This window comes from Trachemys scripta, chromosome 12 (genome assembly GCF_013100865.1).
Source record: "Trachemys scripta elegans isolate TJP31775 chromosome 12, CAS_Tse_1.0, whole genome shotgun sequence".
NCBI lineage: Eukaryota > Metazoa > Chordata > Testudines > Emydidae > Trachemys > Trachemys scripta.
The window spans coordinates 33,792,635-33,811,280 of NC_048309.1; the positions used below are offsets into that span (position 1 = coordinate 33,792,635).

The 18,646-nt window shown below is 43.3% G+C and overlaps 1 protein-coding gene across 1 annotated transcript; it reads left to right on the forward strand.

Annotated features, from left to right (window-relative positions):
• Window positions 1–1,878: 1,878 nt before the first annotated feature.
• On the forward strand, window positions 1,879–2,844 carry LOC117886063 (olfactory receptor 1020-like). The gene has a single exon (XM_034787697.1). The coding sequence runs from the start codon at window positions 1,882–1,884 to the stop codon at window positions 2,842–2,844; it is 963 nt and encodes a 320-aa protein (XP_034643588.1). The 5' UTR covers window positions 1,879–1,881.
• Window positions 2,845–18,646: the final 15,802 nt, after the last annotated feature.

An 18,646-nucleotide genomic window follows, 5' to 3' on the forward strand; every position in this document is an offset into this window, starting at 1 on the left:
TTGTGGAGTGAGCTATCCACAGCGCTGTATGCCATATGATATTCTACAGAGTCCCGTTCCATGCAGCTTCTTATAACACCCTCATTCCTGTCGAATCCGAGCACCTTCCAGTTGTGCATGAAGTGATAACTGAGTGTGCTGTGCAGTGATTTGTTTGTCAGGGTTTTGCTTTGGGAGATTTGTTTTCGGCTCTTTTTTGTGTTGGAGAAGGCAGGCCAAGCAGCGCGCCCTGCTCTTGGAGTGGAAGATGGTGAGGTTTGTGATGGGCTTGAGTCTGAGCCCACTGAGTAAATTCACCCAGGAACTGACTCCTGAGTACCTTTGTCTCTTGCACAGGTGAGTTTTACCCTGGCAATGGAGACTTCCACTGGGCCAGGGGAGCAGTGCTGTCAACCCCGGTCCTCATGCCAAAGCATTAGGTGATCTGTAATATTCACTTATGGAAATCCAAATAAAACTCCAGTACCACAGAGGGGACTAAAACTTCATATTAATTAGATGCAACAACATAAGATTAAAACAAGACAAAAACATAGCACTCAGTGAAAGATACTGATTGCTGGAGGTGCTGTCCACACTAATCAGTACAGAACTTTCAGATGCTCCAGGCCTAGGCCACTGAGCACATTAAACAAAAGGACTGAGACTTTGAACTTGACTCAGTATTCTGTGGAAAGCTGCGTAGAGAGCGAAGAACAGGTTTGAAAGGGTTAAGATAGTGGTGGGGATGCAGGAGACTTTTCCATTCACTTCTCATCTTCCATGCTGTTAAGGTTTTGGGTGGGTTGGATGTGTCTCAATACAAAATTAACTACAGTAACTCCTCACTTAAAGTCATCCCGGTTAATGTTGTTTCATTGTTACGTTGCTGATCAATTAGAGAACATGCTCATTCAAAGTTGCACAATGTTCCCTTATAACGTCATTTGGCAGCCGCCTGCTTTGTCCACTGCTTGCAGGAAGAGCAGCCCGTTGGAGCTAGTGGTGGGGGCTTGGAACCAGGGTGCACCGGCAGCCCCCCATCCACTCCCCTAAGTTCCCTGTGTGGCAGCCGCCCAGCAGGCTAGCAATTGCTGGCAGTTCAGCTGTCCCTTCCCACACTGCTGTGTGCTGCTCCTGCCTTCTGCCTTGGAGCTGCTCCCTGGAGCCTCCTGCTGGCTGTGGGGGGGGGGTGAAGGGTAAAAGGGGGCTAATGTCAGGGTGTCCCCGTCCCCCCTGCTCCTGCACCCCGCTTACCATCTCCATAGAGCGGGGGGAGAGGGGGCACAAGAGGGCTCAGGACAAAGGGAGCTTGCTGGCCGCAGCTGCTATCTCAACTTCCTGATCTACTTTAAAAAGCAATGTACTTAGAGTGGGGTCATCGTACTTAAAGGGGCAATGCACATCTCTCTCTCTCTCATATACAGGGCATGTGTCTCTGTCTCTGTCTGCCATGGTGTCTCCCCTCCCTCCATTCATGCTACTTTGTAGAGATTGTTGTTAATGTAGCCTCACAGTGTTAACCCTTGAGGGCTCAGCCCATTTAGCAGTAAGGCATTCTCTGGGAAATATCCCACCCTCTAATTTCACCATCTCAACCAAACTACACAATCAACATTGCTGTGTACAGTATTAAATTGTTTGTTTAAAACTTATACTGTGTGTATATAATATAGTTTTTTGTCTGGTGGAAAAAAAATTCCCTGGAACCTAACTTCCCCTATTTACATTAACTTTTATGGGGAAATTGGATTCACTTAACATCGTTTTGCTTAAAGACGCATTTTTCAGGAACATAACTACAAGATTAAGCGAAGAGTTACTGTACCGCTAAACAAAGTTTTCCTTTGTGTTAATATTTTTTTTATTTTTCCCAGGTAAAAACCCCACGACGAACCCAAAATGGGAAACCAAACAGCCATCACAGAATTCATCCTCCTGGGGTTCGGGGATCTCCCTGAGCTGCAGACCCTTCTCTTCTTGCTGTTTCTAGTGATCTATGTTTTGACCATGGCTGGGAACATCCTCATTGTTGTGCTAGTTGTGGCTGATCAGCACCTTCATATCCCCATGTATTTCTTCCTGGGGAACTTGTCCTGCTTGGAGACCTGCTACACTTCCAACATCCTGCCCAGGATTTTGGCCAGTTTCCTGACAGGGGACAGAACCATTTCATTTAATGGGTGTCTCACTCAATATTATTTCTTTGGATGCTTAGCAGCTGCAGAATGTTATCTCCTAGCAGCAATGTCTTATGATCGATACCTAGCGATATGCAAACCACTGCATTATGGAGCCCTCATGAATGGCAGGCTCTGCCTCCAGCTAGCTACAGTATCTTGGGTAAGTGGCTTTCTGGCTAATACTATATTAACATTTTTTATCTCCAACTTAATCTTCTGTGGTCCCAATGAAATTGACCATTTCTTCTGTGATTCCTTCCCAATGATGAAACTCTCCTGCAGTGACACTCATCTGACTGGACTTTTAACGTCCACTGTGGCTTGCATATGCTCACTGCCTCCGTTTCTATTAACCGTGACATCCTATATTTATATCATTACCTCCATCCTGCGAATCCCTTCCAGCACTGGGAGGAAGAAGACATTTTCCACCTGCTCCTCCCACCTTATTGTGGTTACAATTTTCTTTGGGTCGATACTGATTGTGTATGTGCTTCCACATAGCAACAGACTGAAGGACTTTAACAAATTCTTCTCTGTCTTTTACACCGTCCTGACTCCCATGGTCAATCCACTCATCTACAGCCTGAGAAACAAAGAAGTAAAGGAGGCCCTGAGGAAAGCTTTCAATAAATGTATGGATTTTAAGACACTGCAGAAAATTCAGATTGCTTCAAGTTAGTGAAACACTATTCATAATTTTGATTTTCTTTTGAGTCAGTGAGATGCAGCCAGGCATTTCCTAGTTTTAGCCATTGAGAATGTGCAGCTGTAACATCTGAAAATATGCAGAAAAAGCAACAACAAAAGAAGGTGGAAAGTGCAGGATCTATTGATCCTGTTGTATAAACAGTTTATGTATGTAGAAGATATGTTGGATGGTATCATAAAAGAAAGAAAGAAAGATCATATAAAAGAAGTGACATATAGTAAGATAAATGTACTTATTTTACTTAATTGAATTTGCTACCAAGATGCTAGGTACATACTTAGCCAGCTTGCCCCTCCTGCGACAAGAGCCAGTGGGGCTACATTTCTATTTTTAGCACACTAGCTCAGTCAGAGATAGTGTGGATATGTCTCCTTGAGCTGGAAACTACACCATTCATCTCCAGTTTATACATACCCTTTGTGTCTATAGAGTGGTATTAAACCCTCGTAATGGAGGGGAGAATCTGAAATGCGAACAAATGTTGAAATATTGGAATTGCTCACCAGAAAAAATTAAATTTGCTGACCAGCTGTTCTATCCATGGAACTATCAAACCTTTTCTGTTTCTAACTTTATCATTAATACATTTTCTCTCACTCTTGGTATCTCCAGCGCTTCGTCTTCTCCCTTCATCTCTCTCCATCTCATCTTTATGGCCTAAGGGTAGAGTTCTAGGACCAGGATTCTGCAGAATTCTCCTGATCCCTCTCCCTTGGTAGTTTCCACTTGGCTGCTCTCTCAGATCACAGAAAACCAGACATGCTGTGCAGGGCCGGCTCTAGGATTTTTGCCGCCCAAAGCAAAAACAATTTTGGCTGCCCCCCCAGTTCTTTAATTACCCCGCCTCAACTCCACCCCTTCCCCAAATCCCCAGCCCTGCCTCCTCCCCCCAGGCTCTCAAGCCTAGGAGGGAGGGGGAGAAGCGGCACCTGCGCCGCGGCCACTCGGAGTCTCCCCCTCCTTCCCTGAGAGCCTGGGAGGGAGGGGGAGACTCTGAGCCTGGGACGGAGGGGGAGCAGCGGCGCGCGAAACGGCCGCTCAGGATCTCCCCCTCCCTCCCAGGTTTGAGAGCCTGGGAGGGAGGGGGAGACCCCGAGCCGCCCCGGCGTGCGAAACAGCTGATTCGCGCGCCGTGGCAGCAGCAGCGGAGGTGAGCTAGGGCGGCCGGGGCACATTTTTAGTGGCGGCATTCTGGCGCTGGCTATGCCGCCCCTAAAAATGTGCCACCCCAAGCACCAGCTTGTTTTGCTGGTGCCTAGAGCCGGATATTTAGCACAACGTGCAGTCACGTCTGCAGTCCTGTTTGGATGGGCACTCGTCTCCCAACCAGTGAGAGATCTAAAAGGGACCAGTCTGGCTGCACAGTCTCTCCTAGAAGATGTGTAATTTGGTAATTAATTATTTGATCCATTAAAGTGCAATGAGGGCTATCTGACAGGCTGCAAACTGTGAATACTGTGCCACCGCAAAACAAAACAACAGAACTTGTTTCTTTTACTCAGAAAAATAGTTGAAAAACGTTTATTTATTTCCTGGAAATAAACCTTCCATGAGCAGCCAAAACCCCACTTTTTCAATGATAAAAATTTGAATGGAAATTTTTGCCCAGCTCTAATTATGACTCCTTGGAACAGCTGAGCCCTGGATTGTGCTATACTCTTTCTATTTGATATTCGTTAAACATTCAAAAAAAAGAAGAACAGGAGTACTTGTGGCACCTTAGAGACTAACAAATTTATTAGAGCATAAGCTTTCGTGGACTACAGCCCACTTCTTCGGATGCATATAGAATGGAACATATATTGAGGAGATATATATACACACATACAAAGAGCATAAACAGGTGGGAGTTGTCTTACCAACTCTGAGAGGCCAATTAATTAAGAGAAAAAAAACTTTTGAAGTGATAATCAAGCTAGCCGAGTACAGACAGTTTGATAAGAAGTGTGAGAATACTTACAAGGGGAGATAGATTCAATGTTTGTAATGGCTCAGCCATTCCCAGTCCTTATTCAAACCGGAGTTGATTGTGTCTAGTTTGCATATCAATTCTAGCTCAGCAGTCTCTCCTTGGAGTCTGTTTTTGAAGTTTTTCTGTTGTAATATAGCCACCCGCAGGTCTGTCACTGAATGACCAGACAGGTTAAAGTGTTCTCCCACTGTCTGGTCATTCAGTGACAGACCTGAGAGTGCAGTCCATGCCATCCTCCAGATCATTAATGAAGATATTGAACAAAATCAGCCCCAGGCCTGATGAGGTTCAACAAGGAGAAGTGCAGAGTCCTGCACTTAGGACGGAAGAACCCCGTGCACTGTTACAGACTAGGGACCGAATGGCTAGGAAGCAGTTCTGCAGAAAAGGACCTAGGGGTTACAGTGGATGAGAAGCTGGATATGAGTCAACAGTGTGCCCTTGTTGCCAAGAAGGCTAACGACATTTTGGGCTGTATAAGTAGGGGCATTACCAGCAGATCGAGGGACGTGATCATTCCCCTCTATTCGACATTGGTGAGGCCTCATCTGGAGTACTGTGTCCAGTTTTGGGCCCCACACTACAAGAAGGATGTGGAAAAATTGGAAACAGTCCAGCAGAGGGCAACAAAAATGATTAGGGGGCTGGCGCACATGACTTATGAAGTGAGGCTGAGGGATCTGGGATTGTTTAGTCTGCAGAAGAGAAGAATGAGGGGAGATTTGATAGCTGCTTTCAACTACCTGAAAGGGGATTCCAAAGAGGATGGATCTAGACTGTTCTCAGTGGTAGCAGATAACAGAACAAGGAGTAACGGTCTCAAGTTGCAGTGGGGGAGGTTTAGGTTGGATATTAGGAAAAACTTTTTCACTAGGAGGGTGGTGAAGCACTGGAATGGGTTACCTAGGCAGGTGGTGGAATCTCCTTCCTTAGAGGTTTTTAAGGTCAGGCTTGACAAAGCCCTAGCTGGGATTATTTAGTTGGAAATTGGTCCTGCTTTGAGCAGGGGGTTGGACTAGATGACCTCCTGAAGTCCCTTCCAACCGTGGTATTCTATGATTCTAGGTCCCCAGGAGACTTAATCACTTAGGGGTCATTTCATTCAACGGATGCTGCACACTTTTTCCAAAAGCATTATATAGAGAAAACACACAGAGCCCAAAAACCAAAAGAAAGACACTCACAGTAATGTCAGCAGCAATGAGAGATACGCCTCTCCAAATATTGACTGCCGTGTAGATGCTAACTCACCCACAGAGGTCAGAATTTGTGGCTGGTCCAGTAAGTGTTCCATCCAAACCAGCATACCTTTCAAAATCTGGCCCTAAAAATCTAAAAACCAGATTTTAAAGGTATTTAGGTACCTAAAGATCCAGATAGGCACCTAATGGAATTTTCAAAAGCACTGGGGCAATTAACTGTTACTGAAACCAATGGAGTTAGATGTCTCAGTGCTTTTGAAAATTGGCATCTTTGGGCACTTAAATATCTTTCAAAATCCTGCATCTAGTGGCCAGATAGTTCCTCGCACACTTTTGAAAATGAGATATAGGCTCCTATGTCATTTAGGCATTGCTGAAATTTTTACACTTAGTGTCAATATTGTCTAGTCACATGGAGTTCCACCACTAATTTTACTCCGTGTGTGGGGGAAGTGTTTCCTTTTATCAATTCTAAATTTCTTCGACTGCTCCTTGTGATGAAGGAGCTCTGATTTTTCTACTGTGATCTCTCATTATTCTGCAGCTCTGTATCATGTCTCCTTTTACTAGTCTCTCTAGAGGATATTATACAGTATAAAACCTGTCTCCCTGCCCTGTTTTCTTCTTGAGAGAAAACTGAAAAGTAACCTTGCCTCTTGTTTAAAAATCAAAAGGATCTTTCTAACCGAATGCTACCAGAAGGTGGCAGTGGTGTGCTATAGATCCTTTTGATTAATGATCTATTTTTATCTTATTTGGTTCTCCCATATCAAATTATTTGAAAATGTCCAGGGTGCATGTTTTCTGTAAAAACATGGATACATGGATACTATACTTGCATATGTTGCTGGGAGAAACTGAATGTTTAACAGGTTTCAGAGTAGCAGCTGTGTTAGTCTGTATCCGCAAAAAGAAGAACAGGAGTACTTGTGGCACCTTAGAGACTAACAAATTTATTAGAGCATAAGCTTTAGTGGACTACAGCCCACTTCTTCGGATGCATATAGAATGGAACATATATTGAGGAGATATATATAAACACATACAGAGAGCATAAACAGGTGGGAGTTGCCCCCCTGGGGCACTCCGCTTGAAACCGGCTGCCAACTAGACGTGGAGCCGTTGATCACTACCCGTTGAACCCGACGATCTAGCCAGCTTTCTATCCACCTTATAGTCCTTATAGTCACCTGTCTGTGACAAGCTAAAGTTGGATCGTAATCTCACATGTAATTAGTTCTTCCAGTTGAAGGGGAAGATGATGGCTCACAGAGGTAACCTAAGATACTACACTGATGTGTACAACTCTAGCTAGATACATAGACAGATAGAAGATAATTTTCAGAACTGTAACAAAGAACCAGATGGGCACTTTGAAAGTCAATCTGGAGTCCTCTTTGTTTCTTTCTTTAGGATATCATTGTTCAAAGTCAGAATTCAATGACGTTCATTTAGAATTAAACATTCTATGGAAGCAAATTCAGACTCAATGTAAAGAGGTGCAGATCCTTTGCACTTATAATAACCATCTGAGCCCATCATAGTCCAGTGCAAAAATCCCCATTGACCTCAATGTGCCCTCAAGGTTCTTTTTCTAACAATATTTTTTGTTCAGCCGACAAATTCTGCTCTAGTTTACACCCAGAATCTGTCTGATGACTCCACTTAAGTAATGAGAGCAGCTTTGGGTTCAGATGTGTCTGATTGTGACATAATTTTTGTCTGGGTTTATAAATGGGATCAGAATCATGTTCAGCGGAGTTACACACGGTTGTAAATTAGCTCAGAAGCTGGACTCATTGGAGTTACACAGTAGTATAAGCCCCACGCAGGAGAAAGAAGGGATTCATATTCAGTGAATATGCATAGATCAGGAACAAATGTATTCTTAACTTGAAGTATTGAGCTCTCTCAGAGGTAAAACACATTACTTTTGGATATCATTAGACTCTAGCAAGACGAGAAAGGGGAAAGGGGAAGAGATTCCATCTTTCTTCCCTTTTCTTTTATTACTCTCTTTTTTCCAAGACACCCTCCACTTCAATGTCCAGGTTCCATTAGTACAATGAGACCACCTGGCACACTCATCTTTCTGGATGAGATTTTCAAAGGCTTCGAAGGGACTTATATTCCACAATTCAATGAGGGCCTAAATAACATAGGCTCCATTGAAAATCCCAGCCTCTTTGCTCAGGAAGTCTTATCTATCTCTCCCATCATTCATTTGATTATTATTTTTTTGTTTGAATTGCTGTTTTACTAATTTGGTTCTTTCAACACCACTTGTAAAAGAAATGGACATGGGAAATCAGAGTACAGAGACTGAATTCATTCTCCTGGGGTTCCTCATCACTCACAACCTGCTGATTCTTCTCTTCTTGGTACTTTTGCTCATCTACCTGGTGACGCTGATGGGGAACTTGGTAATAATCCTTGTGGTGTGGATGGATTATTTTTTCACACCCCTATGTACTTCTTTCTCTTAAACTTGTCTCTCCTGGAGACCTGCTTCATATCTTCCATCGTCCCAGTGATCCTGAGGAACCTGCTGTCCCAGAGTAAAGCTATTTCCTTCTCTGGTTGCATCATCCAGTGTTTCTTCTATTTCTTCCTAGGTATAACAGCATTCACCCTCTTATTTGTCGTGTCCTTTGATGGCTATTTAGCCATCTACAACACACTGTGCTACCCCACTCTAATGAACAGCAGAGTGCTTGCTTCTTGGTTAGAAAGCGTCCTTCTTTTAATCAGCCCAGCCATCATTTTATGTAAGCGGCCATACTGTCACTCTAATGCCATTGACCATTTCTTCTGTGATGCTGCGCCTCTCTCAAGACCCTCTTGCGCCGATACCAGAATCATGGAGGTAGCAAACTTTCTGATGGCAGTGGCTATGTTACTGGGCTCATTAAGGCAGATGACACTGTCCTACGTTTACATCATGGCCACTGTAGTGAGGATCCCATCTGCCTCGGGGAGATGCAAGGCCTTCACATCACGGTGGCCTCCATCTTCATGTACGTCAGACCGTCACAGGCACGTTCCTTTGATATCAAGAAAGCTGCGAATGTGCTGACCACCGTTGTAAGATGGATTCAGTTTGCCATCTTAGTTTTCCTTTAGTTGTCCTTTACCCTCCATGTTATGTCCCCTTCTTGTTGCCCCTGTTCTGTAATCTGCCCAGTAACAGCTAAGTGGTGGGAAATGTTGGTGCCTTTTTGGAAATTTGAGTGGCAAATGATCAGGTGACCTGAAAAGGCTCTCCCTGGTAACAAAAGCTTATAAAAGCACACAGTGCCCTGTGACGGGTTCTGTCCATCCTAGAGGCAGCCCAGTGCTGACATCTAGTCACTGCTGAAACAACGTGGCAAGTCAGAAGATAGAAGATAGAAGATTGCTTACATTTTCCCTGTCCTGGTATTCTGAGGTGTCGTGGTGTTCATCATTCCTGCCCTGACATTGGTGTCTTCTGGTGGTGTCCTTGGATTTTATGTATCCCATGTCCTGTACAATAAGAAGAATGATGATGGTGACTTTTAACTTTGTCTTACCAATTGTTATTATATGATTTTGGGGCCTTGGCTTAAAGCCTGTTTGTATTGTTAACACCTGAGTGCTTTTCCTGTTGTTTATTGGGTATAGTTATTTGGGGGTCTTTTAATAACTGTTCGGGGTTCTTTTTGCACCTAATCCTGCCTCCTTGGTTTTGGGGAATAAATCATTAGCCGATGATAGATGCGGGAGGGGGACGAGCTTGCAGTGTGGGGGTTTGGGCTTGATTAGGGTTCCCAGCTCCCTTAGCAATTTACACTATGATAACCCTTTTGCTGAACCCATTCATATATACCCTGATTAATGAGAAGGTCAAAGAGGCATTGAGAGAGGCCTTCTCACACAACATATTTCTTCCAGGCTCTCTAAGAATCCAAAAGGTGACCCTCACAGTCAAAGACCCAAAGAGATAAGCTCAGAGATGGGCAGGAGTGTTGTTAACTGAATATTTCTATCTGCATCCCAAAACATGATTTATGTGCTTGTCTTCACCCTCACAAACAACTATCCGGCCACTGATTACAACCCTTCCACACTGAATGGGCCTAGCTGCCCAAACAATGGACAGCTACCATCTTGGGTGTTTTCTCCTGGATAGACCATGATGGAGGCACCTACTGGGTGGACAAAGAAAACCATTCTAATTGTGTGGGTCAAAGAGACCCTGAGACTCTCACAGACAAGTGGGGGAAGAAGAAAAACCACAGGGCATGGTGTAAATTATAGCAACCAGGGTGGGTCCAGGAGGATTTTGGCTGGCCAGGAGAATGTATTCTGATTATGTTCCATCCCTGGAAATGAAGAGGAAGCCTGTCTAACCTGGCTTGTGATGAAGTGTAAGATGTGATGAGACTAAATATTTTTGCAGGCCGTTTGGTGGTTTCAGTTCCTCCCATCTCACCCCACTTTGTTCTAACTGCTAAATAAAAGTACTTTATTTTAAGGCACTCATTGGTCTCTATCATTGGTCACAGATCCCTGAAAGGAGGAAATGCAGGTATTTGAAAGCAGGTTGGACCTGCAGGGGGATAAGTGGTTGGTAGCATATCCAGATTCTGGTCTAAGTGTGGAAAAATGGCAAGATCCCACCCTGTGATCGGTCTGGGCAAGAGGCAAAATACTGGAGAGACCAGGAAGTAGACAGCCCAGTAACCATGGTTTCATCTCATATAAACAAGTGTACCCCCCCTCAAGATGCAAACACTCATACATTTTGGGGTGTTCAGAAGATGGCTCTGTTTCTGAATGTTGCAGGTTTGTCTCATCTTAGGCCTGGTCTACACTAGAAAATTAGGTTGGTTTCACTACATTGGTCAGGGATTGAAAAATCCACACCCCGGAGTGGTGTTATTAAACCATCCTAAGTCCCCGTGTAGATAGCACTAGGTCAACGAACTAATTCTTCAGTTGCTGTAGCTGCTGCCTCTTGGGGAGGTGGATTACCTATGCCAACCGGAGAATACCTCCGGGTGGTGTAGTGTCTACGCTGAAGCGGTACGGCTACAACGGTGCAGTTCTGCCACTGTTGTTTTTTAAGTGTAGACAAGCCCATAAACTACATTCAGAGTTGGTTACAAAATGTCAATTAAATTTCAAAATTAAGGGGGAAAAAATATTTTTGTTGTATTTTATTCATTTTTTTAAGTCTTAACATTTTCAACCAACCCTTTCCTGCTGCTTTTCTTTCAGCCGTTAGTACCATCACTGAAAAGAGTGGCTAAACTGCTGGTGAAATTCACCTGTATCCAGAGAAACCTCACAAGGCCTAAGCACCATTTATGTCTCTGTTTGATGGTTAAATCCAATGTAAGGCCTATTTGGAGGACCTAATGCTGAGTTAAGTGTTGCAGTGTCCTGGAGTTGGCCTGCTGCACAAAGGCAAATGTCATCCTTTTAATTCACTAGGAACGAGGCACTGTACAGATGGCAACTACATATTAAATGGGTTTTGTCACATAGGAGAATCCTAAATTAACTGGGTAAAGTTGTCAAAAGTACCTAAGAGCCAGGTCACCAAACACAAACAAATGAGAGGCTCTGCTTCCACCCTGGCCTGGTTGGTTTTCCTCAGGAGCAGGAACAGCTTCTACTTTCAGCTTTGTATGGTGACAGGCCTGCTTTCTTCCTTGATGTGCTTCCAGCAGCAATTGCATGAATTGCATGTGGAACAAACACAGACAGCTCCCCTCTGCAGCCTCTCCCAGGACCCAGAGCTGTGCAGGGGAGACCTCACCCCTAGGAAGGTTCTATTCTGTGGCCTTGGGAGACCACTGCAGAGAGAAGCCAGCCAGACTATGTCTACACTGCGTAGTTAAACTGAGGCACAGATCTGGACCCAATTCTGCCTCTTCCTACTGTCCACATAGAAATCTGTCTGACTCAGGACCTAAGACCCTCCTGGGACAGGGGCAGGGTCTGACCCCAAATCCCATTGAGGCTTGGGTTCAATCATTGTCATTTTGTGGTGTGCACATAGCTCAAGCTGCAGACCTAAGTCAGAAGGTCTGCGCAGTGCAGTATGGGCAACTTAGCATGGCTGTGAGACCCGATTCCAGCAACCCGGGTTTACAGTGCAGTGAGGGCACTCCTATCTATCTATCTATCTATCTATCTATCTATCTATCTATCTATCTATCTATCTATCTATCTATCTATCTATCTCCCCATGGATACCCCTCTATCAATCTATCTAATTTCAATTAAAGCAGGAAACTTTCCTAGGGAAATTAAAAATAACTTGTAGCTCAGAATCCCTGAGTAAGAGCAGAACAAGTGATTAGATCCCAGTGGTCATGCAGGAGACATAAATATATGTGGTTGTACACATTTACTCTTTGCTGCCAGAGATGAGGCTGCCCCTTCTGCCCAAGGTAGGCCTGAGAGATTGCCATTAAATAAGATCAATTAATAAATTCATTGATGTTAAGGCCAGAAGGGACCATTATGATCATCTAATAGGAATTTGCACCTAACACAGACAAGAGACTCTCAGCCACCGTGTCCTGCCTTGGACCCATTCACTTGTTGGTGAACACAATCATTTAAACCAAATGCAAGGAAATGATCTGAATTGAATTAAGCTGGGATTTTTCAAAGGTGCCAAAGGGAGTTAGGTGCCTAACACCCTTTGAATTTCTATGAGATTTGGGGGATTAATTGCTGCTCAAACTGTCTAAAATGGGTGAAAGTGGGGACAAGAGAGAGGATGATACCAAGATCTTCTTGTTTCCTTTACACTACATGTGGAAAGTTTATGTTTGAACCGATTGGTAAGGTACAAGAGCAGAGATTGCTAGCTAGCTGGATCCCCAACTGGAGGTGGGCAGGAAATGGTATGCCCATCCTGTGACAATTTTGAGTTTAAAAACATTTCTTGTTCCAGATCAGGACCAAGCTGAAATCTTTCAAAGATTTATGACCAACCCCCCATCTCCCGGGCTATAGAGTAAGCTTCTATTTCATCCTCTCTGGGCCAGTGTATATTTATTTATTTATACAAAGTGGAACAGTTCCAACAGGAGAAACTGAGACACCGTCCCCCCACCACACACACACAGGTGGTATGTGAGCTTCCCTGGTCTGAATCAGGCATTACACAGACTTGAACCTGGTTCACTCATCATCAAGCTACTGATATTCAGGAGCAGGTTGGTCGGTCTCTCTCTCTCTCTCTCTCCCCCCTCCACCCCCGCCCCCGGTTTTAACCAGAAATTCTTTCCTGGACACAAGGAACCTTTTTCCATTAAAATTTTGGCAAAATTGGTATGTTCCCTTGAGAAATTTCGGTTACAATTCATTCACATTTTTCTGTTTTGTTGAAGGTTTCCTGACCTGTTTTATTCCCAATGTGTGGCTACATTGATATTTCATTTACTCCAGGGTTGATATGATATAGATTCATTTACAGCAGCGAATACATCCATGTATATACTTGTGCTGCGGAGAGTAGAACTGGGGGCCTCTTGGCTTACACCATGCATTGTAAACCTGGAATCTGGTGCAACAGCTGACAAGGTGAGTTCTCACACTAAGAACTGCCTATCTCTAATTTCTCAGCTATCAATAATGACCTTATTAAATTCTTCTTCAAATAGCATGTACATAGATGAGTTGGTACAATCTCTCTAACACTCCGTAGCTGTAAACACCTGTGAATTAAAGAGGAAAGAACATAGAAGGGAAAATCAACTCATGTGATATTTATTTTTTTGCATTATGCCTGGGATTTTTAAAGGGTCCTAAGGGAATAAGACGCAATCAATGGGCAACTTTTTTAAAAGTGCCTAAGTGACTTGGGAACCTAAGTCCCATTTTAAAAAGTGACTTGGGAATTTAACCCCAAATTTTCAAAGGTGTTTAGGTGCCTAAGACTCAGTTAGGCACATAGTGGGATTTTCAGACATTTCTAAGCCGGTTAAGTACCTAACTTTCTCTTGATGTTCAATGGGAGTGGTCAGATTTCTGTTCAAGGTACCTTTGAAAGTACCAACCCAAAGGATGTAGCAATCAACCAGGTTTAATTCCAGGAAATGGGCAAAATAATCTCATCTCCTTTTTTGTGCTGGGAAAAGAAAATCAAGTGAATTTTAAATCGTGGTGTTGTCAGAGGAGCCAAAAGGATTTAGGCATGGAACTCCCATTCCTTAACCTCTTTTGAAAACCCCATTTGAAATTACACTGGTCTACAATTTTTGAGAAGTCGTCTGCTTCAGAGATAAAATGTCCTATTTATTATGTATTTTGATGTGCTGAATTCAAATATGACAATTAAAACAAATATCTTAGAAACAGTAGCCAATCAGTTAAGTTTTTACATTTTATGTCTATGTATATTGTGTAGATAGTAGAGTTTTAATCATAAATTGTAAACCTAGGTCTTTTCGTGTGTTTATGGTTGCTTTACATGATAATATTTCACCTGTCCTGTATAACCAAAGGGTTATATAAATAAAATGTATTATGAAACAAAAGGCAAAACACAATTATGTACATAGTTTAGTCCTATTCAGTGTCTACTCAGCGCTTTTGGCTTGTCTCTTGCATTCATTAAATGGAGCATCTCTTGTCACTGTCCAGCAATAGTCTGCAAGCATTGATGGGCTGCATTTGCCCTGATAGCGTTTCTCCATTGTTGCAATGTCCTGGTGAAATCGGTTGCCGTGCTCGTCGCTCACTGCTCCGCAGTTCGGTGGAAAAAAATCCAGATGAGTGGAAAAATGTATCTTTAGTGACATGTTGCAACCAAGGCTTTTGTATACCTTGAGGAGGTTTTCCACCAACAACCTGTAGTTGTCTGCCTTGTTGTTTCCGAGAAAATGTATTGCCACTAACTGGAAGGCTTTCCATGCCATCTTTTCCTTGCCACGCAGTGCATGGTCAAATGCATCATCTCGAAGAAGTTCACGAATCTGAGGACCAACAAAGACCCCTTCCTTTATCTTAGCTTCACTTAACCTTGGAAATTTTCCATGGAGGTACTTGAAAGCTGCTTGTGTTTTGTCAATGGCCTTGACAAAGTTCTTCATCAGACCCAGCTTGATGTGGAAAGGTGGTAACAAAATCTTCCTTGATTCAACAAGTGGTGGATGCTGAACACTTTTCCTCCCAGACTCCAATGACTGTCGGAGTGGCCAATCTTTCTTGATGTAGTGGGAATCTCTTGCACGACTATTCCATTCGCAGAGAAAACAGCAGTACTTTGTGTATCCAGTCTGCAGACCAAGCAAGAGAGCAACAACCTTCAAATCGCCACAAAGCTGCCACTGATGTTGGTCATAGTTTATGCACCTCAAAAGTTGTTTCATGTTGTCATAGGTTTCCTTCATATGGACTGCATGACCAACTGGAATTGATGTCAAAACATTGCCATTATGCAGTAAAACAGCTTTAAGACTCGTCTTCGATGAATCAATGAACAGTCTCCACTCATCTGGATCGTGAACGATGTTGAGGGCTGCCATCACACCATCGATGTTGTTGCAGGCTACAAGCTCACCTTCCATGAAGAAGAATGGGACAAGATCCTTTTGACGTTCACGGAACATGGAAACCCTAACATCACCTGCCAGGAGATTCCACTGCTGTAGTCTGGAGCCCAACAGTTCTGCCTTACTCTTGCGTAGTTCCAAATCCCTGACAAGGTCATTTAGTTCACCTTGTGTTCTGAGGTGTGGTTCAGAGGAGAAGGATGGGAGAAAATGTGGGTCCTGTGACATTGATGGTTCAGGACCAGAAGATTCATCCTCTTCCTCTTCCTCATCTGACTCAAGTGAGAATGATTCTGGTGCATCAGGAACCGGCAGTCCTTCTCCGTGGGGTGTGGGGATGTATCATCCCTACACCAACCTAATGGAAAGTTCCATGAGGAGGTAAGGGTCACGATGGGACACTTGCCAGGCAACGGCTCATGGCCTTATGTAAGGCCCCCGGTGGTCTAGGGATTATAGAAGATGAGGTAAACAAGGTGATAAATCATGGCCTTATGTAAGGAACGGTTGAACCAATCGGTGTGGGGCTATACATGTGATAAACACATGATTCTCCTTCTTGTCCAATCCGTAGATGTGTGATTATAGCCTAATTGTGTTATGTAATGTTAAGAAAAACTATAAAAGAAAGCTTGTAATAAACAGGATTGGATTCAGCTTGCAACCACATTGGTCGTGTGCTTTATCCGCTCCGCATGGAACCCCACAGTGGGGTACTGGACGTATAGCTGATGGAATGTTTGGATAATGCACAGTCCACTTTTTCTTCTTTGACACACCTTTCCCAACTGGAGGCACCATGCAGAAGGAACAATTGCTGGTATGATCTGTTTGCTCTCTCCAAATCATTGGCACTGCAAAAGGCATAGATTTCCTTTTCCTGTTCAACCACTGGCGAAGATTTGTTGCACAAGTGTTGCAGCATATGTGCGGGTCCCACCTCTTGTTCTGATCTCCAATTTTGCAGCCAAAATAAAGGTGATAGGCTTTCTTAACCATAGTGGTTATACTGCGCTTTTGTGATGCAAAAGTCACTTCACCACAAACATAGCAGAAGTTATCTGCACTGTTCACACAAGTACGAGGCATCTCTGCTCACTTTGGCTAAACAGAAATGTGTCCCTTTGCAAAATCAAACACTGACAAATAAGAGAGCACGACACTGTATGATTTCTAGAGCTGATATAGGGCAATTTGTTCAGCAGAGTGATGTAATCTTCGTTATGATTACATCATCCATGACTTCTAGGAATAACACGATGCAATTCATATCATGTATGACGCAATACCAGCTTCAGATTGCATCATTCATTGTTTTGCCTAAAAAGCAAGTGCTGTCCAAACCCAGTCATAGATTTATTCATAGATCCAGTCAAAGATGTATTTTAGTCATTTCTGGTTTAAATTGAGGTCCCTTCCCTTTATAATTCACTTATCCTTTGCCATTCCCAAGTCAAGGGTCGTATATACTGACCAAATAGCATATCTTGAAAACTAGAGCCAATCAACAATTTTAAGCATCATTTTTGTTCTCAGTGACCAGAATTAGTAAAGTTTGACTACATTTATTTCAGAAGCATTTTGGCTGTAGAGCAGTGTTTATTTGCATGATTTCTGCATGTTCCCTACTTCATGGCATCTTCTGTGGCTGATCAGAAGTCCATCGGAGTAGGACATGAGCAAGGACTGCAGCATCAGGATTCTTTTATAAAGTAAGTAGTTCATGGGAAATTTTGACATTTGCAAATTAGTTTCTTTTCTGAATCTGAAGGGAAAGCTGAACTATCAAATTCATTGGCACCAATGTTCTGAATGGGAAACGTCAAAATGCAAAAAGAAAGATTGAATTGGAATGATTTGACAAATTGAGATGCTGGGGTTTCTTTTATTTGAATTAAGAGGAGTACTTGTGGCACCTTAGAGACTAACGCATTTATTTGAGCATAAGCTTTCATGGCTACAGCCCACTTCATCAGATTAATGAATCCGATGAAGTGGGCTGTAGCCCACAAAAGCTTATGTTCAAATAAATGTGTTAGTCTCTAAGGTGCCACAAGTACTCCTGTTCTTTTTGAGGATACAGACTAACACGGCTGCTACTCTGAAACCTATATTAGAACTGACATTACAGTGTTTCATTTTGAAATGTCAACTTTTCTCCTGATCAGAAAAATCAAACAAGGTGTGGAAATCAACATCGCCCCATGGAAAGTGTCCCTGTTGACTAAGCTACATTTCATGGTAGGAATTATTTTTATTCAAAAAATATCAATCCCTGTGACATTTTCTCGTGAGGCACCTCACAACCACCCATGCTTAGAGTGAATAATCTTATCTGTGCCTGCCAGGGGTCAGTTCCCCAACACCACCTGCCTCTGGAAACACAATCACTAGCGTTCAGGCCTCCACAGGACCTGCTGTCTCTTAATCAGAGCACTCCAACGTCTGTGTCCTCTGAGCGTTTCCCTGCAATGTCCACCCCCAGATCCACTGGACACTCTCAGAATTCCCTGATTCTCTGCTCTCAAAGGAACACTCCAGCTTACCAGTATACCAAAGAATACAGTTCCACTCAGCACATCAGCTCCTGGGTTTGTTTATAGAGAAATCAAGTCTAAGTTTGCTTAACAAAAGAACAGAGATTCAAATGACAGCCAGCAGAGAGTGTTAACCAAAGGGTTACATAGCAAACAAAATAATAACACTCAAACGAGAGCCTAAATTGAACTACCCCGTGTCATAACTATAAAGGCAAGGGTAACAGCCCTCCTGTGTACAATACTATAAACCCTCCTGGCCAGAGACACCAAAATCCTTTTACCTGTAAAGGGTTAAGAAGCTCAGGTAACCTGGCTGACACCTGACCCAAAGGACCAATAAGGAGACAAGATACGTTCAAATCTTGGTGTGGGGGGAGGCTTTTGTTTGTGCTCTTTGTTTTGGGGGTTGTTCGCTCTTGGGACAAAGAGGGACCAGACATCAATCCATGCTCTCCAAATCTTTCTGAACAAGTCTCTCATATTTCAAACTTGTAAGTAAACAGCCAGGCAAGGTGTGTT

Bases quoted from the DNA above. Each gene is read 5' to 3' on its own strand.
- LOC117886063 (XM_034787697.1), top strand. From the start codon at position 1,882: ATGGGAAACCAAACAGCCATCACAGAATTCATCCTCCTGGGGTTCGGG.